This window comes from Manis javanica, chromosome 4 (genome assembly GCF_040802235.1).
Source record: "Manis javanica isolate MJ-LG chromosome 4, MJ_LKY, whole genome shotgun sequence".
NCBI classification, from domain to species: Eukaryota; Metazoa; Chordata; class Mammalia; order Pholidota; family Manidae; genus Manis; species Manis javanica.
Window position 1 is genome coordinate 79,847,767 of NC_133159.1, and position 26,145 is coordinate 79,873,911.

The window sequence follows — 26,145 nt, forward strand, 5'->3', positions numbered from 1 at the left end:
TGCTATAAGTGTAAAACACACATTGGATTTTGAAAACTTAAAATGAAAAAAAAGTAAAATATTAATACTATTTTATATGAATTACATGTTGAAGTACATTCAAATACATTGGGTAAGATAAACAATCAAGATTAATTTCTCCTATTTTCTTTTTATTTTTTTCATGTGACTAGAAAATTTAAAATGACCTGTGTGCCTTGCATTTTATTTCTGTTGGCTTGCTCTCCTCTAGAGGGGAGACGAGGCCTGAGGCCTGTGCATAAGCTGGCTTCCTGACGCCCTTTCACATGCGATCTGCAGACTACCCACCTCTCCAGGGCGGACTCCAACGCACAGCCTGTCCACTGCTGGGCTAGAGGTGCTGGAATAAATCTGCAAGATCCAGAGAAACAGGACTGAGTGTAGAGAGGGTCAGAGCAGGGAAGGGAAGAGACAGCAAACAGCAAAGGATGCTTTAGGTGAAAACTACCAATACAAAGGGGCTACGTATCGACATGGGTGTTCAGAGAAGTACTCCGAGTGCTGAGAAATCTCGAAGCTGACCCTCTGTGCATAAATGGAGTGGAGAAAAATTAGTGATGCTCTGTTGTGTGGCCCTCACTGAGGTTAGTTCCCAAGATGCATGATAGGTGAATACACTGGAATTAGATATTCTTGAAGATGAGTTAGAACACAGAAATGATAGCACCACATAAAATTAGGCAAGCGAATCGCTTGTATAAGTCTATCAGTTATTCTATAGAAGGCAAATCACAGCATCTTGCCATCTCTGGTTCAAATTGGCATCTCCAAACTAACACACCCACACCTGTTCTCTTACCTTGGTCAGTTCATTAAGGCTTAAAATATCAGTTTTGTTTCCCCCACTAAGAATTCTTTGTCTTTCTTCAGCCACATCATCATCTTCATCTATGATGGGCTCCTTAGTGGTCACGGCGATCCTAGAGGAAGGAAGGGGTCAGGATTGGGCTGAATACAGCATCCTTGGCACTGTCCTCTTCCTCTTTACCTTCTTCCTCTTCCCCCACTTCTGCTCTAGCCTGGCCTTCCATTCCCCAAGGCTTGAATTCTCAAAAGGACTCCCAGTGGAAGAGGCATCGGGCAGAGAGGGAAGTGCTCAAATCCAGAGTCAGCCCCGGTTTCCAGGCCTGGCCTTCCCATGCGTGACCCTGGGCAAGTCACTGAACCTCTCTACACCTTACCTCCTTCACCCATAGGACAGGGAGGGGACAGTCCTGTCTACCTCATAGGGCTGTGGGGAGAGAGACCATGGAATAGCGTGTGTCTTGAACCCTGGCAGCTGTTGTCATTACTAAATCACTTCAGCCATGGCAAGCACTCTGCAAATGACAGTTACTAGCAACCAATCCTCCTCCTTCCTCACGCCCATCAGGTCACCTCATGCCTCCAACCCCTTCATGGTCCTCCGTCAGCTATAGGTTAAAGTCCTGACTCCTCAGCTGGAATCCCAGACCCTGCAGAGGCCCTGCCCACCTTTCCCATCCACTTGAACTGACTCCTTCACTAGTCATTTGATCTACTCTTGGTTCCCAGCCTGACTGGCCTTTCCCAGCTGTGGGCATTTCCAGTGCCTCCATGTTCTCTTCCCTCTGTCCTGCCAGTGGAATAGTCCAAACTCTTACAGACAAAGCCTCTCCTCTGAGACCCTCTCTGACCCCCTTGGCCTATTATCTTGCCTCTACCCTCACTGGCCACAGTCAGTTCATCACTGTCTCATCTAATAAACTTCCTACTGATTATCCAATCAACCCACTTTTCTCCATCTCCCTATGCCCCCACTCCTATCCGAGCCACCACTGTCTCTTGCCTTTGTGACAAGAGGGCCTGCTGTGTGGTGTCTCTGCTTCTAGCCCCAGCAGATCATTCAGTTCCCTGATTAAAACACTGCAACAGTTCCCTGCCGCCCCCTTACATTCAAAGTCCTCGCCAAGGTAAGGGGGCATTTCAGGAGCTGGCCAGCCTACCTCTACAGGCCCATCTCAATTCCCCCTCCCCCTCACCCTTCATGCCATCCTGAACGCCTCACACGAGGCATGTCCTCTACCATGTTCTCTTTGCTTGGTTGCCTGAGTATGGGCCGGGCTGGGGGCTTCTTGGAGCCAGACGTTGTAGAATGCTTCTTGGGTCCTCCTTTGGGCCTACTATGTCAGGACTCGTTCAACTTTGTTGACCAGAATTTGGAGTTAATGGTTCTACTTTGATCAATATCTTTTTGCTTCCCCCTTCACCCCAAGGCCTCCTAAAGATGTGGCCAAAGCTGCAGAGGGGGGCTGCAAGGGCTCAGGGCCCCCACGGACAGTCCCTCACGGTTGCCTCCCATAGCTACCACCGTGTCTGGTCATGCTGTCTCATTCTAGGTGTGCTGACACATTGTCTCATTCAGTCCTCACAACTCTGTGAGGCGGGACATAGACTTGTTTCTAATAACTAAGTTCCCCATGGATCAAAACCTAAAAACAAGTCCTCTGAATCTTTATTTAAATGTGACGGACTCAACTTGAGAGAATGAAAGGATAAAACAAAACGACCTGTCCAGGAAAGTTTGTTCTGAGGGCCCAGTGATTTGCAGTTCAGGCGCCTGGCCTGAGCCCAGTAAAGACCAGCCCGGATTGCAGAGCGGCTGGCTTCTGGGAACTCGAGTACCCTTAACCATTATCATTTGCAATACTATCCTCCAATTTAAAATGAGTATTTGTTGATTAAATGAGAGGGATTGAATATTAATGATTGAAACTAATAACATTGTGTTTTAAATACTTTAAAGTTTAGATTTTTCACCAACTCGAGTGTGCCTATTTTAATATGTCTTTCCTTATGTTATTAGAGCAAGCCAGGTTTTGAGAATGTAAGAATCCAGCCTGGAGTGGGGACCACGCGGTTGTGAAGCGAAGTCCCTGGACTGTGCCAGAGCTGCCCTGGGCACCCTCAGGGCAGCAGCTCCTCCGTACCAGCGGGTGAGGAAGAAGTGGTGCTGGAAGAGCAGGGTCAGGAGAAGGTACACCACCCCTTCCACCGCCATGGCCGCCAGGTTCTTCCCAATCAGCTCCCACTGGAATGGATTCGAAGAGTGCTCCTCACCTGGGACAGAGGCCACAGAAATCGACAGGAATTTAGTTCACTCAGCTACTACCCCAACTGTCCCTAAAGATCTCGCCGCAAGGCATGGACCCGCGAGGCCAGACTTTATGCAAGGCAGTCAGAGAGAACCACATGGGGGCCTCCTCTTGCTCCTCAGGTCGGGTGGAAAGAGCCTGCCCTTGACCCCTCCTGCGGCTCCTCGGCCACAGAAACAGAGGCACACTGATCTCCTCAGGAGCCCCTAGCCCCAGCCCAGGCTGCAGGTCTGGCATCGGAACTCCCGCTGCAGCCCTCCCAGCCTGGAGGCCCGGGCCACGCTCCGTGGCCCTCGACTGCCACCCACCAAAACGGGCATAGACGTCTGTCACGGCCTGGCTCAGCGCCAGGTCAATGAGGCCACGGCCCAGGCAGAAGTGGGGGAAGATAACGAGCAGCTTCCTCAGCATGGCATTGAACCTGAGCAGCGTCTGAAATACAGAGAAGCAGGACAGTCAGTAGCTAGGGCAGAGGCCACCTGCTCCTCCTGAGTGGGGTGGGGCTGGGACTCATGTGGCAGGACCAGGGGAATGCCTGCACATTGAGGTGGCCTGGGGGCCAGACCAGCCACAGCAAGGACTTGTCCAGCAGGTACAGAAGTGTTGGAATAGTCATAGGAGGAGCCTCTGGCCCAACAGCCTGCCTGGGGAGCTCTCACCGCAGACTCGCCTTGAGATTACACAAAAGCCGTCAGAGACGGTTGCTGCTCGGAGATACAGCAAGCTGCTGGGAGCCGCCCAGGCACTCTCTTCACTGGGGGCCACCACTGGGGACTGAGGCTCTTTCACCCACTGTATCTCAGTCCAGCTTGTACCTAAGGGGAGCGAGCCCTGACACCTCATGGCTCTGCATCTCAGCTCCCATTGGACACTACGGCTCTCTGCTGCTGCCCTCAGCAGAGAGAGGGCAGAGACTCTCTCTGGTGTCTGTGCTGAGTGTGTAGGTGGTCAGACTGTGCTTGCTGCCTTAGCCTGGAAGTGTCAGGAGGACCTCCCCCAAGAAGGCAGAAGGGACACCGCGGGAGGTGGGTGGGTTGGGCTGTAAGGGATGGGGTGGGAGAGGAGGCTACTAGGCCACTGCTGCCCACTTACTTGCTCATCACTGGCATGAGCTCTTTCCTCTCCGGCTGCACACCTTTGCTCATGTGACCTCATCTCTCTCCGTCTACCTCTCCCCACAGTACCCTCACCACTACTCTTCTTGGAAGGCATTATGCTCTTTTGCCTCCAGGCCTTTGCACTTGCAGCATCTATTAACAATTGCTATTAGCAGGAAAGAATGCTCTTCCCCTGCTGCTCTCTGCAGATTCCTACCCTTTAGAAAGCTAGCTCAAATAACCCCTTTTCTCATGAACCTTCCCAAATTCCCCTGGTAAAACCGCCACTCCTCTCTTACAGGACTTACCACACTGTCATGCTTAATAATTTTTTACCTGCCTACTTTCTGTATTCGTCAGTGGTCCCTGGAGGACAGGGACTGGAGCCTAATCATTTTGGTGTTCTTCCTAAATATCGTGCACCATGATCAGCTCATAGTAGGCACTTCATTATTTATTACATAGGCTAATTAAATTCTACTTATTCTAAGCCAGGCTCAGATAGAATTTCCTCCACCAAGATTCTCCTGAGCCCTGCAGCCCAGCTCCCTTGGCCAACTCGGATGGGCAGCCTTTTATCAGTCTTGCTCCTTTGATGCTCTGTCATACACTATCTTACGGAAGGCCATGTACTATGGCTTATAACTGTTCCTAACTCAATGCTCTGGTCATTTCCTGCCTGGAACAGAGTTCCTGGAGAGTAGGGTGAGTGGATCACTCTGGTTTATATGGGCACATCCACTGCTGGTTGATACCACTTGACTGGGCAGGGACAGCAGCTCCTGGGACCTGGGGAGCCTCCTGTGAGATGCCAGGAATTTCTGCAGCATCTGTCTATACAATAATTTATGTGAAAGCAACCAGCTTTTCTTCAGGGCAGGGAGTGCACTCAGTAAATGTTGGCTAAATGAGTGCAGCCCGCAGGAGAATGAAAGTTTTAAATTGCTTTAAGCTAACTGTTTAATTATTCTGAAGCAATGCACTCTCTTAACACTTAGTGGGCTGTGAGCCAGTGACAAAACAGCTCTGACAAGCAGCATTTTCAGACCACTGGGATGCTCTGGCCACTGCGGGAGGCGGGGGCAGGGATGTTCTATATTCTCATCCATCTCCCTTCTGGGGTCTGACCATGACATGGTATATTTTTTATGGGACAGAAGGGGAGGTGCTTCTTGCTTAGTGGCCACAGAGGCCTGATGCAGTCAGGGAATGGCTCACCGTCAGGAGGCCACGGGACTGGGTGGTCAGTGTGGTTTGCCCTGGCTCCTCCCAGCAAGGCCTGGAGGCAGAGTGGGGACAGGGAGCCCCACAATAGCAGGTGTGATGCTTGGTGCCCACCCTCAGAACTGGGGAGACCTAGTGCGGGAGGGAATGGCGAGAGAGGCTGCTGGGGAAACAGGCATGTGGGTGAGCCCACCAGTCTTTGGGAACGTTCCCAGCACAGCTATGCCCAGGGCTCAGGCTCGGAGCACAGAGAAAAGACAGCCATTGTTTAAGCATTCAGTCTGATCAGTTCTTTCTGGGCAAGGAGAAGTCAGGGGGATATGGGCAGGAAAACTGGGCTTCAGACCTCATAAGTATGAGTCATCCATTCCTAAATCCCTAACCCTAGCCTCAGGATTAATTTTTATGTAGAATAGTGTATGTTACTGTTATGATTTGCTTAAGAAAGTGAGAGAAAGAATATACATGCATATATGTCTCCAGAACACCAAAGCTCAAATGGAAGGTGCCTGTAGAGAAACTAACTGGGAAACAGGGCTAGGAAGAAGACTTTTGATTGTGTGCCTTTTTGTTCTTTTTAAATCCTAAAATATCACATCCACATTACCTATGTGCATGAGTGTGTATATGTGTATAAAACCGGACTCTGAAAGTCCCCAAAGAAACCTTCTTGAAGGAATAAGAAAATCTAAAAGCTTAGGATAAGGAGAGGTCATTTACAGCTTGCAGAATGAGCTCAGAAAAACCTGACACTCAGAGCATGCAAAGTAACAAAGATCTTAAAGAAAAAAAGAAATGAAGAAAGGATGAGAAAAAGGAAGAAAGGGGGAGAGTGGGAGGGAAGGAGAAGGCAACATTCATTTATGTGCCAAGCATGTCCAGCCACGGTGCCTGCTGTGGCTCTGCCTGACCATTGCATCCAGAAGCCAAGAAAATCATGCTCACCTTGTTGTCCTCAAACAAGTCCAGGATGAAGGTGATGGCACTGCTGTTGACACCGATGAACAAATTGGCACAAGACAAGGCCACGTAGGCTGTGCTGGGGACATCAAACAGGAAGGATGCGGGGTACATCATGGGGATGACTGCCCATCTGTGGGAAATGACACAACTCAGTGGGATGAAGTTCCGACTTCCATGCCATCTGCCAGCCCCCTAGACGTAATGCACTCCCCTCACACATCCGGTGGCATGAGCTGACAAGAGTCCAAGACGGACCAAAGAGATACTCCATCCCTTGATCTTTGTTCCTTATCTTTGAATGGAGGTAATAATGCCCTACCTGAATAATACCTCATGGGGGTTTTGTGAGGAGCAAAAGAGACAGTAGCTGATGTGAATGTATTCTGTAAATTATATAATACATAGGAGAATTCTCTATCCTGAAATGCTTCCCACTCTAGTTTGGATCAGCAAAGCTAAGCTGAGATCCTATCAGGTTCATTTTTATAGTTCACTAGAGCTGATGTGTCACAGTCTCACTGGTTTCTGAATTGTCTATTTCCAAGAGATGAACAGAAACCATCGCTCCAGCAGGACTCTGCTGGCCCACTCAGGAAAGGCCAGGTATCATCTCCATTTTACAGATGAGGAAAGTGAGGCCCAGGTGGAGTGAATTACTTGTCCACAGTATGTATATAGTAAGTTGTAGGCCTGGATATAAAGTTGCATGCTTTGCGCTCTAATTCTACTGGGTTTAATCCCTGTGTCACCCTCTGGCCCTAGCTCAGGAACAGCCTTTAGCTGCAGTCTTCCATGTGCAGATAATTCTTGGCCAGTACAGACGGAAATACAGATTTGCACAGATTGGCCACAGATGAATCAGAATCAGAGCTAGGTGAGGAACTGGGGAGTGAGGATTCCCAGACTTTGGTCAGGCACAGTTTTAGTGGAAGAAGATTCAGGCCATGTGGGGCATCTCCATTGTCCCTGAGTGGACTGGTTCTCAGGACCTGGAATACCTCTAGGGGTGCAGTCAGAAACAGAAGCCAGACAGAATCCTGGCAAGCAGATGCAGACCCTGCCAGTGGCTGGCAATAACCTTGCTACAGAGCCCACTCTCTGTCGGGTGAGCCTGCCCCTCCGTGGCTTCTGATTTGGTGGCATTAGCTAATGGCTCAGACAACTCACCCATACAGCATGAGTAGTGCAACAAGGGCAGGAAGATTGTTTGGAGAAGTATAGGCTTTCTTCTGAAACCCCATGAAGATGCCCACCACCAGTGCCACGCTCACAGTGTAATTCATCTGGAAGAGAAGAGGAGGCCAAAGCAAACAGTTCACCTCTCTGGACCTCTGTTTCCTGTTCCTTAAGACAGGGTTGGGCCAGCGTCTCCAGCACTTACAACCTGGGATTCTGATTCTATTAGTCTAACCAGTTCTTGATGAGCAAGCATGTGGTAAGTTGTCCCCAGTCCTCCTCTCTGTGCAGGACCTCCCACCCCACCCCACCTCCTGTGCAGGACCTTCAGTCCATAACTTTTGAAAGAATGAATTATAAAATTCCACCTGATCTCTCATTCCCTCTAATTGACCACAAAGGCATGTTAAGTCTCCTTTCTAAGAAAGTCTCCAGAATTTAGAAAAACTTAAAATAAAGTCCTTCTGTTCATGAAGGTCAACCAGATGATACCCTTCCATTGTTTCTTCCCTTTTCTTTCCTTCCTACACAATTCAGTCTCCAGGCCATTAGGATAGACAGGAAGAGGTGAGAGGCCACACAGTGGAGGGGAGGCATCAGCATCAGAGTGGTCCTGAGCAGGGCAAGGGCCTGAGAAGGGTAAGGGCATCCTGTGGAGGTGGGCTGCAGGTGGAGCTGGAGCCCAGAGGGGAAAGGGGAGATTGATCTTGTGTAGGACATGAGAAACAGAACAGAATGAGGAGGACCTCCAGGTTGGGGGGTAGGCTGGAGCAGGGAGAGGAGGGTGTCTACATGGGAGAGAGGATGGTGGCAGAAATGGTGACTTCCTACAGGTATTGCTCAGGTAGGTTAAATGAATCAGGGGTAATGGAAGCCAATTTCTCACTCTTGGAGAAGGGAGTTACACATATGGAAACACAGAAAACCAGAATGAGCTTGTGGTGTTGGATTGGAACTAGGGGTTTTAGGGAGCTCACATTCAGTGTGGAGATAGAGAAGTACAGATATAAATGTATGCATGTCTATGTAGACACATACACATCTCTTCTAGTCTTTCCACTGAGAAGGCCTGAGACAGAACCCAGGGGCAGTGAAAGTATTTACACACAGATCATGATTTCTGAGGGACATTTTCCACTGGAGGGAACCAGAGATCCCTGGGGAGATGGCTCATTGCAGGTAGGGCTGGGGGTGAGCACAGAGGTGCTCAGGGAGGATGGGGTGCAAGTCAAGGTGAGGCAGAAGCAGCTTGACAGGGCGCCCACTGCCCCAACTAAGGGTAATCTGAGCACCAACATAAATAGGAATGGTACAAGTTTGTAATCCACAAATTAACACAGGATTAATGCAGATATAAATAAATAAATGAATAAATAAATTGATATTTACATAGCTTCAGAGTACCTCTCCTGGGGTTGGAGCAGGTGGCAGTGGGGGAAGGATGAGGGGACTAAAGGGGCACAATAATTCACAATCACAATATGAGTTGGTCAGGAAAGGTTGTACAACATGGAGAATATAGTCAGTGATTCTGTAACACCTTTCTATGTTGATAGATAGTAACCACAGTAGAGGGGGTGAGGATTTAATAATGGAGGTGACTGTTGAACCACTGTTTGTACATTTGAAACCAATATAGGATTGTATATCAACCATATTTCAATTTTAAAAATAGTACCTCTCATCCAAATTCTTATTAACTATAAGGGGGAAAAGACTAACTTTACAGTAGAGAAGTTTGATGGATGCCATTTTAATCAAGTGACAAAAGTGACCTTTACCAGTAACAGGAAAATTGAAATCAGAAGTCACTGGATAGGATGCAGTGGGAAGAACAGAGTCCCCACTTCAAAATACTGCAGCATAACCTGACACTTATCCTGAGGAAACATCAGGCAAACACAAACAAATGAACATTCTGCAAAATAATTGGCCTGTAATCTTCCAAAGTATCAAGGTCATGAGTGTCAAGGAAAGATTGAGGAACCATTCCAGAAAGAAGGAGACTGAAGAGACAGGAAACTAAATGTAGTGTATGCTTCTGAGCCAGATCCTTTCTATAAAAGACAGCACTGAGTGGGGCCTGAGATGAGGTGAGGAATCACTGCTAGTTTCCTGATGTTGACAGTTGTGTCAGTTGTAATGGGTGTGTCCTCATTTGTCAGAGGTACACACCAGAGATGCTGGTGAGTGTGTGTGTGGGTGAGAAGGGGCATTTTTTTGAGAAGTTACTCTCAAATGGTTCAGGAAAAGTCTTGAATGTAACACCTTTTCTAATTTCAGTTTGTGAGTATTTCAAAATTTAAAAGAAAAGAAAAATATGACATAAAAAATTATTGAGGATAGCAGTTTAAAGATGGTGGCATGAGAGGTAAAGCAGAAACCTCTTCCCCAAACCACATATAATGTGAAAATATAGCAAATACATCTAATCCTGAAAGAGCAACAGAAAAAAGGCTGCAGCAGACTGCCTACACCTGGGAAAAACAGCAGACCTCAAGGAAGAAGGTAGCCAGATCCAGAGGGAGCCAAGCACTCCTCCCACCCCAGCTCACCATGGGGAGGAAGAGAAATGGAGCAGGGAGGGGGTGGAGGCCTAGGATGGCTGAACACCCAGTCCTGGAGGAGACCTGCTCTAGGAGAAAGAACCTACATTACATGGTGCTCTGGAGGTGAGTGGGGTTGGAAAGCTAAGACAGGCGAAATGCTTGGAGTGACTGAGATTTCAGCCACTTGTGGAAAACACATATACATGACTGGCTGCTCTGAGACAAAAGAAAGGCGGGCAGTCTGAGAAACTTCCTAACACTGAGAGGGCTGCTAAAAGGGTAAGGATTGCACAGAGCTTGCTGCTCAGTAGAAAGGACAGGTGGACAAAATTGTCCAGGCATACTCTGCCCAGCAGGTTGGGAACTTTCAGGAGCTTCAGGTGCTCCATCCCCTGGCTGGCTACACGTCTATGACGCTCCCCACTGTGAAATGCAGCCTGCTGTGCTTTCCTCCCCACCGTCAACAGCTCACAAAATGCCTGCCCGCAACATTGTGCCAGGGCAGCCAGAGGGCGGCCCTGGCTATGGCAGCTACAAGCACAAAGCACAGAGGCTTCTCCCTGCACACTCGGCCCACTGGCCCTGGCAGTGGGGACAGGCACTGCAGCTGGTAAGCAGGAAAGATCTCTTTCCTCTCTACAGGCACCAGCACCACTTGCCTGTGACCCCCGTCATTGTTCCAGGGACTGAGCAGCTCCAGAGAGTAGAGCCTCTGGGCACTAGAGGATGCCACCTACAAATATGAAATGTCAAAGGAATCTGGTTCAAACCAAAGTCCCACAAACACCAGAGAGGGCCAAGTGAAACTGAACTCATCAATATTCCTGAAAGAGAGTTCGAAATAAAAATCATAAACATGATAACAGAGGTACAGAAAAATATTCAAGAACTCAGGGAGGAATTCAAGAATGAGATACAAATGTTGAAGAGTACAGTATTTGAAATGAAACATAAAATGGAGGGATTTAAAAGCAGATTAGATGAAGTAGAGGAGATGGTAAGTGAAATAGAAATTAGAGAACAGGAATACAAAGAAGCTGAGGCATAGAGAGAAAAAAGGATCTCTAGGAATGAAAGAATATTGAGAGAACTGTGTGACCAATCCGAACGGAACAATATTCTCATAATAGGGATACCAGAAGAAGAAGAAGAGAGAAAAAGGGATAGAAAGTGTCTTTGAGGAGGTAATTGCTGAGAACTTCCCCAATCTGGGGAAGGAGATAATCTCTCAGGCCATGGTAGTGCACAGATCTCCCAACACAAGGGACCCAAAGAAGACAACACCAAGACAAATAATAATTAAAATGGCAAAGATCAAGGATAAGGACAGAGAAAAAAAGACCACATACAAAGGTAAGCCCATCAGGCTGTCATCAGACTTCTCAGCAGAAACCTTACAGGCCAGAAGGGAGTGGCATGATACATTTAATGCAATGAGGCAGAAGGGCCTCGAATCAAGAATACTCTACTAGCAAGATTATCATTTAAATTTGAAGGAGGGATTAAACAATTTTCAGATAAGAAAAAGCTGAGAGAATTTACCTCCTACAAACCATCTCTACAGTATATTTTTGAGGGACTGCTATAGACAGAAGTGTTCCTAAGGCTAAAGAGCTGTCACCAGAGGAAATAAAACCATGGTAAAGAAAGTAGAACAATTAATTACTAAGCAGATACAAAAATCAAATCAACTACCCTCAAAGTCAGTCAAGGGATAGACAAAGTGTATAGAATGTGATACCTAATATACAAAGAATGGAGGAGGAAGAAAAAGGAGGAAAAAAAACGAACCTTTAGGTTGTGTTTATAGTAGCATACAAAGTGAGTTAAATGAAACTGTTAGATAGTAAGGAAGTTACCTTTGAAGCCTTGGTAACCATGAATCTAAAGCCTAACAATGGCAATAAGTATATACCTATCAATAATCACCCTAACTGTAAATTGGTCTGCACTAATCAAAACACACGGAGTCATTGAATGGATAAAAAAGCAAGACTCATCTATTTGCTGCCTATAAGAGACTCACTTTAAACCCAAAGACATACACAGACTAAAAGTGAAGGGATGGAAAAAGATATTTCATTCAACTAACAGGGATAAAAAAGCAGTAATTGTAGTTCTTGTATCAGAAAAAATAGACTTCAAAACAAAGAAAGTAACAAGAGACAAAGAGGGACATTACATAATGGTAAAGGGGTCAGTCCAATAAGAGGGTATAACCATTATAAATACCTATGCCCCTAACACCAAAGCACCTACATATGTGAAACAAATACTAACAGAATTAAAGGGGGAAATAGAATGCAATGCATTCCTTTTAGGAGACTTCAATACACCAGTGACTCCAAAGGATAGATCAACCAGACAGAAAATGAGACAGAAGCACTTAATAACAATTAGAACAGATGAACCTAAGAGACATCTACAGAACACTCCACCCGAAAGCAGCAGAATACACGTTCTTCTCAAGTGTACATGGAATACTTTCCAGAACAGATCACATACTAGGCCACAAAAAGAGCCTCAGTAAATTCAGGATTGAAATTGTACCAACCAGCTTCTCAGGCCACAAAGGTATGAAGCCAGAAATAAATTATACAAAGGAAACAAAAAAACCCACAAACACATGGAGGCTTAACAACATGCTCCTAAATAATCAATGGATCAATGACCAAGTAAAATCAGAGATAAAGCAATATATGGAGCCAAATGACAATGATAACTCAACACCACAAAATCTTTGGGATGCAACAAAGGCTGTGCTAAAATGGAAGTATGCTGCAATACAGGCCTACCTCAGGAAAGAAGAACAATCCCATATGAACAGTCTAAACTCACAATTAACAAAACTAGAAAAAAAGAACAAATGAGGCCCAAACTCAGTAGAAGAAGGGACATAATAAAGATCAGAGCAGAAGTAAGTAAGATCGAGAAGAATAAAACAATAGAAAGAATCAATGAAAGTAGGAGCTGGTTCTTTGAGAAAATAACAAAATGGACAAACCCCTAGCCAGACTTATCAAGAAAAAAAGAAAGTCCACACACATAAACAGAACTAGAAATAAGAGGAAAAATCACTATGGACACCACCGAAATACAAAGAATTATTAGAGATCTCTATGAAAAATTATATGCTAACAAAGTGGATAACCTAGAAGAAATGGACAATTTTCTAGAAAAATACAACCTTCCAAGGCTGACCCAGGAAGAAATAGAAAATCTAAACAGACCAATTACCAGCAATGAAATTGAATTAGTAATCAAAAAACTACCTAAGAACAAAATCCCTGGACCAGATGGCTTCACCACTGAATGTTACCAAACACTTAGTGAAGACCTAATACCCATCTTCCTTAAAGTTTTCCAAAAAGCAGAAGAGGAGGGAATACTTCCAAACTCATTCTATGAGGTCAGCATCACTATAATACCAAAACCAGGCAAAGACACCACAAAAAAAGAAAATTGCAGACCAATATCCCTGATGAACATAGATGCAAAAATACTCAACAAAATACTAGCAAGCCGAATATAAAAAAAAGATCACCCATCATGATCAAGTAGGATATATTACAGGGATGCAAGGATGGTACAAGATTAAAAAATCCATCAACATCATACACCACATTAACCAAAAGAAGGACAAAAACCACATGATCATCTCCATAGATGCTGAAAAAGCATTTGACAAAACTCAACATCCATTTATGATAAAAACTATCAACAAAATGGGTATAGAAGAAAAGTACCTCAACATAATAAAGACCATATATGACAAACCCACAGCCAACATCATTCTTAACAGCGAGAAGCTGAAAGCTTTTCATTTAGGATTGGGAATAAGACAAAGATGCCCACTCTCTCCACTTCTATTCAACATAGTTCTGGAGGTCCTAGCCATGGCAATCGGATAACACAAAGAAATAAATAGCATCCAGATTGGTAAGGAAGAAGTCAAACTGTCACTATTTTCAGATGACATGATATTGCACACAAAAAAACCCCAAAGAATCTACCCTGAAGCTACTAGAACTAATAACTGAATTCAGCAAAGTTGCAGGATACAAAATAAATACACAGAAATCTGTTGCATTCCTATATACTAACAATGAACTAGCAGAAAGAGAAATCAGGAAAACAATTCCATTCACAATTACATCAACAAGAATAAAATACCTTCAAATAAACTTAACCAAGGAAGTGAAAGACCTATACCCTGAAAACTACAAGACACTCATGAGAGAAATTAAAGAAGATACCAATAAATGGAAATATATCCCATGCTCATGGATAGGAAAAATTAATATTGTCACAATGACCATCCTGCCTAAAGCAATCTACAGATTCAATGCAATCCCTATCAAAATATCAAAAGAAGGCTGCTCTCTCTCTCTCTCTCTCTCTCTCTCTCTCTCTCTCTGTCTGCCCCTCTGCTGCTTCCTGCTCTCTCTATGTCTCTCTGTCTCTCTGTCCCACTGCTCTCTCTGCTCTCTCTGTCTCTCTGTCCTGCTGTCCTGCTGCTTCCTCTCTCTCTGGGTGCAGCCACTTTCTCTTTCCGATAATAAAATCTCTTGCATGGGCCCGTGTTTCCTGAGTCATTCTGGGTAAGGAGGGTCGTGGCGAGATATCCTTTCATTGGTGCCATGACTTCGGATGAGGCTCTCCCATTGACTTTGCTCTTCCTTCGGGAACCTGAGCTGCTTTGGGAACCCTCACTGCCCGATCCTCCTCCACGGGCTCACCGTCCACTTCCCTGGTCATTCATCTTCTTGCCCAACACTGGCCTTCGATTTGCTTATATTACAGGATTACCAACCCCTCTCCAAAGACGATGATCCTTATTGAACCTGGAAAATGCCATCACCACTGCAGACCAAGGGCTCATCTGAGGACCGCCCCCATCAATACAAAAATGAACTTCATTGCCCCTAATCAGCAGGAAGCAGTTACTGAAGACTAACCTTCACCTCTTCCAAATCCTCTACCACTTATAAAACAGAAAAGGGAGGAATGTAAGAATCTAGTAATTTATCCTCCATTTGCCCCATGGTCCCACGCACATAAGCCCGTGAGAATTATGCCTGGGCTTGCCTGGGGCTTGACTGGGCTTACCCCGCCTTATCTCTAAACATCCCGACCCTCCCCTAAAGCAACAGGCCAGTGGACCCCCCACAATAAAAGGCACCACGCTGCTGCCCTCTCTCTCTTTGTCTCGGTCTCTCTGTCCTCCTGCTCTCCCTGCTCTCTCTCTCTCTCTCTCTCTCTGCTCTCTCTGTCCCACTGCTCTCTCTGCTGCTCCCTCTCTCTCTCTCTCTCTCTCTCCCCACCCACCTCTGGGGCAGCCACTCTCTCTTTCAGATAATAAAGTCTCTTGCATGGGAAAAAAAATATCAAAAACATTCTTCAGTGAACTAGAGAAAATATTTCTAAAATCTATATGGAACCATAAAAGACCCTGAATAGCCAATGCAATCCTGAGAAGGAAGAATAAAGCTGGGGGGATTATGCTCCCCAACTTCAAGCTCTACTACAAAGCCACAGTAATCAAGACAATTTGGTACAAGAACAGACCCATAGATCAATGGAACAGAATAGAGAGCCTAGATATAAACCTAAACATATATGGTCAATTAATAAATGATTAAAGGAGCCATGGACATATAATCAGGAAATCACAGCCTCTTCAACAACTGGTGTTGGCAAAACTGGACAGCTACATGCAAGAGAATGAAACTGGATTATTGTCTAACTTCATATACAAAAGTAAACTCAAAATGGATCAAAGACCTGAATGTAAGTCATGAAACCATAAAATTCTTAGAAGAAAACATAGGCAAAAATCTCTTGAATATAAACATAATAAACTTTTTCCTGAATGCATATCCTTGGGCAAGGGAAACAAAAGTAAAAATGAACAAGTGGACTCCAGCAAACTGAAAAGTTTCTGTGCAAAGGACACCATCAGTAGAACAAAAAGGCATCCTACAGTATGGGAGAATATATTTGTAAACGATATATCCAACAAGGGGTTAACATCCAAAATATATAAGGAACTCACATGCCTCAACATCCATAAAGCAAATAACTTGATTAAAAAATGGGCACAGGATATGAAAAGACAATTCTCCAAAGAAGAAATTCAGATGCTAACAGGCACAGGAAAAGATGCTCCACATCGTTAATTATCATGGAAATGAAAATTAAAACCATAATCAGATATCACCGCACACCAGTTAGGATGGCAACATCCAAAAGACAAACAACAACAAATGCTGGCAAGGATGTGGAGAAAGGGGAACCTTCCTACACTGCTGGTGGGAATGTAAGTTATTTCAACCATTGTGGAAAGCAATATGGAGGTTCCTCAAAAAACTCAAAATAGAAATACCATTTGACCCAGGAATTCCACTCCTAAGAATTTACCGAAAGAAAGGAAGATCTGATTCAAAAGGACATAGGCACCCCTATGTTTATTGCAGTACTATTTACAATAGCCAAGATATGGAGGCAACCTAAGTGTCCATCAGTAGATGAATGGATAAAGAAGAGGTGGTACATATACACAATGGAATACTATTCAGCCATGAGAAGAGAACAAATCCTACCATTTGCAACATGGATGGAGCTAGAGGGCATTATGCTTAGTGAATAAGTCAGGCAGAGAAAGACAAGTGCCAAATGATTTCCCTCATTTGTGGAGTATAAGAATGAAGCAAAACTGAAGGAACAAAACAGCAGCAAACTCACAGTCTCCAAGAAGGGACTAGCTGTTACCAAAGGGGAGGGGTGGGGGAGGGTGGGTCAGGAGGGAGGGAGAAGGGGATTGAGCAGTATTATGATTGGTACACATGGTGTGGGAGGGTTCATGGGGAAAACAGTGCAGCACAGAGAAGACAAGTAGTTACTCTGTGGCACCTTACTACACTGATGGACAGTGACTTCATTGGGGGTGTGGGGGGGACTTGATAATATGGGGAATGTAGTAACCACAATGTTTTCATGTGAAACTTTCCTAAGAGTGTATATCAATGATACCTTAATAAAAAAATAATTGAATAAATGATAGAAACAATAAGTGTTTGTATCATTCATTGAACAAATGACCCCAGGCATATGTTTTGGTTTTGCCCCTAGCTAATCAGGATGCTAAGCTCCAACACCATGAATCCTAGAGTTCAGACTGCAGGCCAGTCTTAAAATTCTAGAGCATCAGAAGCCTGCTAACATCATCTTTCCCACCTTCTAACTCTTCATTGGGCTGCCAAGTGTCTACTTTTCCAGTATCACCTCCCACTCAGACAGACACTCACTCTGCCCTTCTGCCCACATATTTCTCCTTAGGCTCAGAGATTTCTGTTTTCAGTCAGGCCTGTGTCAGCCCCAAGTGTAAATTCTATTCCTCGTCTTTAAGGAATAGTAGAATGCCAAACCAAGCACCTCTATAGCTCCTCAGTGCAGATGAGCCTCTCTGCTTTCATGGGCAAAGCACAGGGCCAGTGCGGGGCCTGCAAATGATGTTCCTGTCCAAACTGAGGCTTGTATGTTCTGACCTACTCCTTTGTGTTCAAAAGTGTTTCTCATGTGGGTAGAAGAGAGGGGAAAAATTTTAGTTACTACTGATGGATTTCTGGTTTTGTAATATTAAGTGATAGCTGCTTAACAAGTTGAGTAAGATAAAATAAATCATGTCTTCATAAACCCTAATATTTGCCATCATTATTAAAAACCATACTTGGAGAAGGCTGTTTGTGTTGGTCTCCATTGTGATATATCCTGTCATCACATGAAGTGGAGACTGGCATTAGTTTTAGAAAATTGAGATAAAACAAAGGATGTCATTGCCTAAGGAGGCCACAATAGACTGGAGTTGGTACAGTAATGATTCTGTTGCATTATAACTAGGCCTCTGCTGCTGATTCATTTTCACTGGGAGGCCTGTCATAAAGGGACCCACCCTGATCCTTTCCTATCCCCACCAACCCTGCTCCTGAGAGAGGTGGCATCTGCTGTTGGCGATAAATAACTTTTTTCTTCATGTTCCCTAAAGTGTTGCTGAATCTGATACAGTGAAGTTCTCGCTACTCTCAGAAAGCAAAATAGGGCCACTGAATAGGGTTATCTGATTTCACCAATAAAAATATAGAATGCCCAGTTAAATTTTGATTTCAGATAAACAATCAATAAATTTTTCAGTGTATGTCCCATGTAATATTTGGGGGGTGAGATATATACTAAAAATTATTCATTGCTTTACCTGCAATTTAAGTTTAATTGGGGGTCCTATATCTGCCAATTACCATAGAGGAAGTTCCATCCTTACCCCTTTGGGGGTGAGGCAGGGTTTAAGAAGAGGATGTAGGGTGAGGGACATCTTGATATTACCTTTGTAGCTCCAGATTTTTCCCAAGAAGATCAGGCTCACACCTGCAGTGGGTCAGAAGGCCCCTGGTGCACAGCTCCCAGAGCCCCCACTCAGCAGTTAAGTTGAGCCCACATCCTTCACCAGCCTGGGGCTCCCAGTTCTTACCCTTCTAAGATGTGAAGAGACAGCAGACAAAAGGCCCCGGCACAGCACCTTTCAGCAGTCCTGGTGGAACGAAAGCCCCACCCTGCCGCATTCCCTCCGGCAGTGCAGATGTAAAGGCCTGCCCACCTGGGACCCAGTCAGGCGAGGGAGATGCCACCAGCTGACACTTACCATGTCCCAGAGGAAGTTGGTGAGCCAGTAGGTGGTGGGGCTCACTCCACTGACAAACTGGAGGTGCTTGGCTTTCTTCACCCTCTCCTGGATCAAATAAAGGACGAAGCTGGCTGGGACGAAGGACATGGCAAAAATCACGCAGATGGCAACCATAGCATCCACCGAAGAGGTCAGCCTGCAGCAGGTCAGGAGACGCAGAAGGAGGGAGGTGAAGGAGGGGCAGAAGCAGGAGAGAGCAAAGTCTGGCCCTGGGAAGACCTCACCCAGCCCAGGTAATGGGCTCCAGATTCCCCCTTCCCAAGCCTGAAAGCTGTTGTTCCACTCAATTATCTAAGTCAACCTGGGTCAAGGTGAAATAAACATTTGTGGGTTTCCTGTTCCATGTTAACATTGAATATTATTATTAATGTTAATATTGAATATTATTCAATGTTACTATGAAAGTCTAGACAAGTTTTCTCTTCATTACATTTTTAATTATTTGTATCTGATGGTGTATAGAAACATATTTTATATTAATCTTGTATACTACAATACTCTTATTAGTTCTAATAATTTGTCATAGATACACTTGACAGCTATATGATCTATGAAATTTATTTTTGTTAAAAGAAATAAACTATCTTGCTAAATCATGCTTTCAAGAAATGCATTATAACATGGGGAAATGTTCCCAATGTAAGTTAAAGTGAAAAGAGAACAGGCCAGTTATGCAGAAGCTTGGTTCTATTCACCCCTTCCTGGAACAAATAGGAAATGTTTGACTGGCAGGGCAAGCAGGCTGAAATCCAGCCCAGAATTCATACCAGCCATGCGTCCTGGCATGGGACAGTGCCCATCTACTGATTCCCACAAAGGCGCCAGATGGGCTTGTCACAGGGCCTGACAGAACTACAAGATGCAGGATCCACACACGTATGAAGAACAGAGCAAAGAGTGGGAAGGAAACACACAAAACATTGAGGGAAATACTCTATAAACTGTGTAGGGTTATAGATCATTAGTTCTTAAACTAATATAAACTTTCTTTAATGAACATATACTATTTTATGTAGTACTTTTACAATCACAAGAGACTCCTATTTGATATTTTAGACTCAGAAGGCTTGAAGGAGGTACAGAAACTTGGGCTGAGTGAGAATTCACATAGGACAGGCTACTCTTCCTGCATCCGGGGTGTCCAGAGGGAGGCCCCAAGGGGACAGCGCTCAAGTGTTAGCCGGTGACAACTGGCACGGTCAGGGCACTCAGAGGGCCGGGATAAGAAACTGAGGCCCTGTACAGCCCAGAAAAGGTGTACACTAATACAGGCTTTGCCGCCAAATTCAGGCCTGAAATAGAGCAAACATACTATAAATTGCAGAACTGATGTTTTTACTGTCCAAAGCTGTGCGGTAGGAGCCTCAGCTTGAGGAAGGCAAGGATCTGGTGACATCTTGAAGGCTTGGCCATCTGAGAGAAATTACCAGAACCTAAGATATTACTGCTGTGGAGATGAAATTGGGGCACTCACTTCACATGCTGGAAAGGAGCTCCAGGAGCAATTTGTTATCAAGAGCCAAAAAGGAACAGAACCAAATACATGCCTACTTTATAAGTAAATTTGAGGAGAAAGAATAGCTAAACAATTTGGTACATGAAGCATCTGAAAGTCTTCTCTTAATGTGTGCCGGGTTAAACAGCCTTGCCATGGAGTCCAGAACTCATGCTGGCGCAAATCTTCTCGGGGCATCCAAAGAGTGGAGAGGGTGACGGGAAAGCCGTGAGGCAGGGCGTGCGGTGGCTTACACTGTGATCTCAGAGAGCTGCTCCTTCGTCAGGTTCAGGGGCTGGCTTATGACGGTGATGCCGTACTCCTCTGGGTCCCTGTCCCCATGCAGGCTGGCCCGTAGGACAGCGTTGTGGGCCACGTTGAGAAAGCTGACCAGGGCATGCCAGCCCTTGTTGTTAAACCACACCTACAGGGCAGACACGGGTTTTGTCAGGCTGGGCTCCACAGTGCACCCAGGCACTGCGCTCACAGCTGTTTAAAGCCACAATGAGCTGCAGGAAAAAGAGTGCAAGGAGGAGGAAGGCTTTGGCAACTGCAAGACATTCCATTCTAGATTTCAATAGGAGGAGGGATGGAATTTAACTAAGCTGGGGAAAAAACTAAATTACCAGCTCACGTGAGGGTTTAGCTCTAGAGAAGATTATGCAGGGCTAATACCTTAATGTTGTCTTCAGTTTCTAGATGTTTAAGGAACGCAGACATTTCTTTAGAGGCCTCTCTGGTCATGGGGCCCTAGAAAGACCATATGGAACAAGCAAGAGGTTTTTCTCCTCCCTTAGCACCTATGATAATTTCTGTTTCATGATAACTGGTGCATTGCAAGTGCTACCCAAATCTCCAGTCTGTGTACGTACCCCGCTCACATTCATTATCTGGCCAAGGTTGCTTAAAAATCCAATAAGTGCTTCCCCAGTGATGGGGAGGCCTGGCAGCTTTCCTCCGATGGAAATGCCTCCATATCTGACAAGGGAACAAGAAGTCCTCAGATCAGCACCATGACGCAAGTCTGTGGTGCTCAATGCGCACCAGTAGCTCTTTGTTTGTGTAGAAAGTGTGTACTTCTAGGGGAATCATCTGGACTAGAGAGCTACTTGGCTCCACTTCACAAACCAACTTGTAATGCTTGCTCACTGCCTCCAGGAAGGACTCCTGGTCCCTCCCGAGCGCGGTCTCTCCGACTGCACCTGCCTCATGCCTTCCCTGTTTCCCAGCCCTGCCGAGTCTCTCCCAGAGCACTCAGTGGTCTGGGTCCAGGGTGCTCTTGTGTCTCTCCACCTTTGAGGGGCTGCAAGTTTCCTGGGAGTGCCTTTACCTTGTTGAGCCTCCAGCCACTTCCATCTCACCTGTTATGTCATCTTCTCTGTGAGGTCTTACCTGGCTTTCCCTTGCCCCAATCAATGAGTCCTGTTCTGTGCCGCTTCTGTACTTCACAGGCTTTTCTGGCAGCACTGGACTCACCTCTAGCTAGTCAGGACCAGCCCTGTCGTATCCCTCTCTCCTGACTGCCAACCGCAACCCTGGCTCAGGTAGCCCCTTGGGCTCCTGCCTTGGCTGGTGTCCTGGCTCCTTAACGAGGGCCCCAGGCTTGGGTTTCCTGCTCTAACACGTCTTCCACACTGCTCCGGCCATCTCAGGTGACCATGCTCAGGCATGGATTGGGGTGTGCCGATCTGCAGCCTAAAACCCTTCAAAGGCAGGATGAAAGCCAATATTCCTTGACAAAACAAAATTAATTTGCTAGTTCAGCAAGCAGGGGAGGAGAACTCTATTTCTCAAGGACTCAAATGTCCCATTCTCTGTTCCTCCTTTCTCCTTCAGCTGAGGTCCTACACTTCCCTCTAGGGAGCAATCCTAAAAGCTGGATTTCACATTCATGGTCCAGAATCTGCCCAGGATATCAAGTCAACCTCAGCTCTGCATTCATTCTAGAGGCCCCGTTCCTGAGGGAGCCCAAGAGGCAAGCTCATGCTGAGAAGGTCCTGGAGGATTCCCCAAACTCCTGGAAGCACTGCAGCCACCAGGATGCCTCAGGAGTGGTTGAGTCTGTGGCTGGGCCAGACTCTGTGAGGTTTAGAATGAATGGACCACAGAGTGCGAGGCCTGAGGTTGTGTCCTGTCATTGCAGCCTCCTAAACCATCATATGCTGGGAGGTCAGAACCTCTCCTGAGTGCAAATGCTCCCAAACTGCCCTTTGCAGAGTGTATGCCCTCCGAGGAGATTTGCTGCTCCAGGCACTTCGGGTCCAGGGTGTCCTTAGCCACACATCCTCCAGGACATGTCTCATGACTTTGGGAGCACACACAGAGCAGCCCACACACATGGCTTTGAAGTGTGGCTTTTTTAGTGTGCAGTTGTTTTAAGTGAATCAATCTGAGATTTTAATTTCTTACAAAAGTAGTTTCTTACCTCTGTTCATTGACCCAGAATTTGCTTTTTAAGCTGAAAGCCAAAACAAATCATACAATGAATGCCACAAGCACAACAGTAGTGTTAACTTTCCTCCCCAAGTACCTATTTAGGTGTCTGTCTTCAGGGTATTTTTAGTATTTCCTGATATCCAAGCAATGTGGAAACCTCCCAGCCAAGAAGCAAAGCCCACATATACATCTGGACAAAGGACTGATATTTTCCACCAGTGGCTTCCCAAGTCATAGCATGCATGCTGAGCTTCCTGTGTGGCCCTGTCCTCGGGTCATCTGTCAGATCACGGACCCAGAAAATGTGGCAACTACCAAACCCAGTGTGGGGTGAAGTCTGGAGTCATCCCCTCTTCCACCCTGCACAAACAAGCCTCTGCTAAGCACCTGCATGCTTGGGGGAGTTAAGAGACTGACTTCTGCCAATCAAGGGTAAAATGACGAGAAAACAGGTAGATGCCACTGTGAGACCTCCCAGAGAGGCCTGATAACTATCATAGTCATCAAACACAAAATACCAAGTTACATGTGCAACTTGGCTGCTGAGAACAAAGTTGGGGCTTACTGTTTTTTACTGCATTATGGAATAAATTCTATGCATCCTGCTTTTATTTTTGTGCTTGGATGGCATTCTTCATTTTCCTAACTGCTAGCTTGGCACGGCCTTCTCACAGCTGCTTTTATCATCCAAGTGGATTCTGCTCAACTGAGTTCATTTGTCCCTTGTGCAGGATCTGGTGGGGAAGCAATGGAAAGTACTACTAAAGCCAGAAAGTATATTTTAAAGCCCCAGAGCATGTGGGGCTGGATCAGGGCTCCTTAGAGGTACTCTTTCTGTAGTATGCTCTTGTCAAGCTGCTGGCTCTGATGGGCGGTGCTTGTTAGGAACAGCCGCAGAGCTGAGAGAAGCAGAGCTTCTAGAAGAGCTCTTTGGCGTGTTAAAGGGCAGTGAGAGATGACGCCTTACAGTGAGAATGTGACAGGTGTAGTTAACCTGGCCAGCCTGAGCACTCTCCATCTCTCTCAAGCACTGTCCCACAGCCTCTTTCCTGTCCCAGTCAACTTTTTTCCTTGCTCTGTTTTGCTTCTTACTTTTTCTTCTTGCTTCTTTTTTTTTTTCACTATCTTTTCCCCTTTATTCACCCTCCTTCCTCCAAACTTTCTCTCTTTTTCTTAACTAAGATATGAGGCTGAATTACTGAATAAATTCTATGCTTTCTTATTGTACTTTGAATAGTGCGCAGTTACACTTTAAGAATGCTTGGTCTAAACAAAACAAAAAAACCAAAATGAATGTTAAGTAGCATTTTACCTATACATGCATCAGTTGCTGTTTCTGATGGATATGGCCCTCAAATTAGGGAAAAGAAAAGAATCCCACTGCCCTGACTGTGACAAATCATGAGAGTTAATTATCTTCTGTCCCTAGCTAATATTTACTCTGGGGAGCCAGGATGAAGCATATACAAGGGTCTCTTCTTACCTGCTTCGTATAAGAGCAGGATACGTTTTCACCAAGAAGTCCGAGACGTTCCTGCCCGTGAGGTCTTGTAGGATCTCAGTGCTGCGCTGGGTTCTCTGAGGCAGTGAGACGTGTGTATTAATGACTGCAGCTGGCAGCCTTACAGTTTGTGAAACTACTTGTTCTCCAAAAATTATTTATCAGTTCTGCTACTGGGAACATACTAAATAAGGCACTGGCATCTCCCTAGTCCTCACTCAGAGATGTAGGAGTCATCTTTGACCCCTGTCTTTCCTCCAATCCGTTGACTGGCTGGATAGACCCGTCTCAGTCTCCTTCTTTCCTTTCTCCTTCTTGCTTCTCTCCTGTTGTTACCTTTTCCCCTTTACTCTCCCTCCTCCCTCCAAACTTTGTCTCTCTCTCTCTCTCTCTTCACTAGTTAAGATACAAGGCTGAATTGGATAAATTCCGTGCTGTCTTAGTTTACTTTTAATAGTGTATGGGTTACCCTTTAAGACTGCTTTAAGTCCAAAACAAACCTTCAGTCCCTCCTCATCTCTCCAGTTCCATTACCAGTACCCAAGCCCAAGCCCCCGTCTAGCCCTCACCTGGACCTCTATAGAAACTTCCCCACTGGTCTCCACCCTGACTCTGCACAGTCCGTTCTTCACCCAGCAGCCAGACTGAGCTTTAAAAATGTAAACCAGAACACCCCAGTCACTTTGCTTATCACACTCCAATAACCCTAGGATCAAGTCCAAATTCATTCCAAGGTGCAAGCAGCCCACGTGACCGGCGCTGCCTTGCTGTCGGAGCTCACCTGCGGCTGCTGCCCCTCATGGCCATCCCCAGGCTTCCGGTTTCTCAAATGCACACTTCTCATTCCTGCTTAGCTTTGTACTTGAGGGTTCCCTCCACCTGGATTGCTCTACCTGGACAACCTCACATGGCTACATCCTGTTCTTTAAGATCTTAGCCCAAATTTTATTCCTTAGAGAAGCATTTTCTATTTCTAGTTGCCCTTTATCATAACATACTGTTCTATCTCCATGTCTTCATCTCTATTTGCAATTTTCTTTCCAATTGATCTGTTGTTTTGTCTGCAGTGCACCCCCTGCCCCCACCACACTGCCATCTGATACAAATTCTATGAAACTCAGGACTTCCTCTGACTTGTTAGCCGTTGTAGGCCAAGCATCCAGAATAGTACTTGGCATATAGTTGAAACAATGAATGTGTGACATGAATGAAAGCATTCAAACAGTGCTTTACAACTTACAAATCACCTTCAAAATACTTCAAGAGCTGGAAGCTCGTTAATCAGTACATTGAAGAATTGAAAAGTTTACGAATTTGACCGCCAGGTGGCAATATTACTTTAAATTGGGAATGTGTTCAGTTTCTGATCAGTCATGAACCTTGAGAGTCAAGAGGGCCACTCAGAGGTAGCTGAGGGAGTTTTTGGTAGCGTTAAAACAACTGTCATCACACACTATTCACTATTCTTTGCATTTTTATACACTTTCTGTCTTCCCCTTTCCCATTGTACTCCCTTCTTTAATTCACTTTCTTCACCTTGTTCTTCTAACTCTAGGAGGAGAACTAGCATCTACTGAATGAGTACTGCATGCAGCCTGGCCCTGATTTAATGTTCTATTACCTCCCTTAATCCTTATACCCTTATGGAAGAGGACTTGTTACTTTAATTTACAGACAGAGCAACTGAGGTTCAGAAAGGCTGCTAACGTACACCAGGTTACAGAACTTGGAAGTGGCTGAGCGAGGACAGACTGTGCCTGTCTGACCCACAGTCCTTGCTCTTTTCACTCTATTCACCTGCTTTTCAAGCTGAGGACTGCGAAGTTTCACTGG

General features: G+C 45.5%; 1 protein-coding gene across 3 annotated transcripts in view; it reads right to left on the reverse strand.

The window, feature by feature from the left end:
* ABCA4 (ATP binding cassette subfamily A member 4) overlaps positions 1-26,145 on the reverse strand; it is a 130,006-nt gene that overhangs the window by 13,448 nt on the left and 90,413 nt on the right. For all 3 annotated transcript variants that reach the window (XM_017660129.3, XM_036998093.2, XM_036998092.2), the window contains 12 exons: positions 24,295-24,389; positions 22,801-22,833; positions 21,248-21,353; positions 21,051-21,125; positions 20,630-20,799; positions 18,839-19,016; positions 7,586-7,701; positions 6,401-6,548; positions 3,443-3,566; positions 2,970-3,099; positions 821-941; positions 310-372 (listed from right to left, as the gene is read on the reverse strand). In XM_017660129.3, the coding sequence (XP_017515618.3) occupies positions 310-372; positions 821-941; positions 2,970-3,099; positions 3,443-3,566; positions 6,401-6,548; positions 7,586-7,701; positions 18,839-19,016; positions 20,630-20,799; positions 21,051-21,125; positions 21,248-21,353; positions 22,801-22,833; positions 24,295-24,389 (1,359 nt within the window). The remainder of the gene's footprint in view (positions 1-309; positions 373-820; positions 942-2,969; positions 3,100-3,442; positions 3,567-6,400; positions 6,549-7,585; positions 7,702-18,838; positions 19,017-20,629; positions 20,800-21,050; positions 21,126-21,247; positions 21,354-22,800; positions 22,834-24,294; positions 24,390-26,145) is intronic.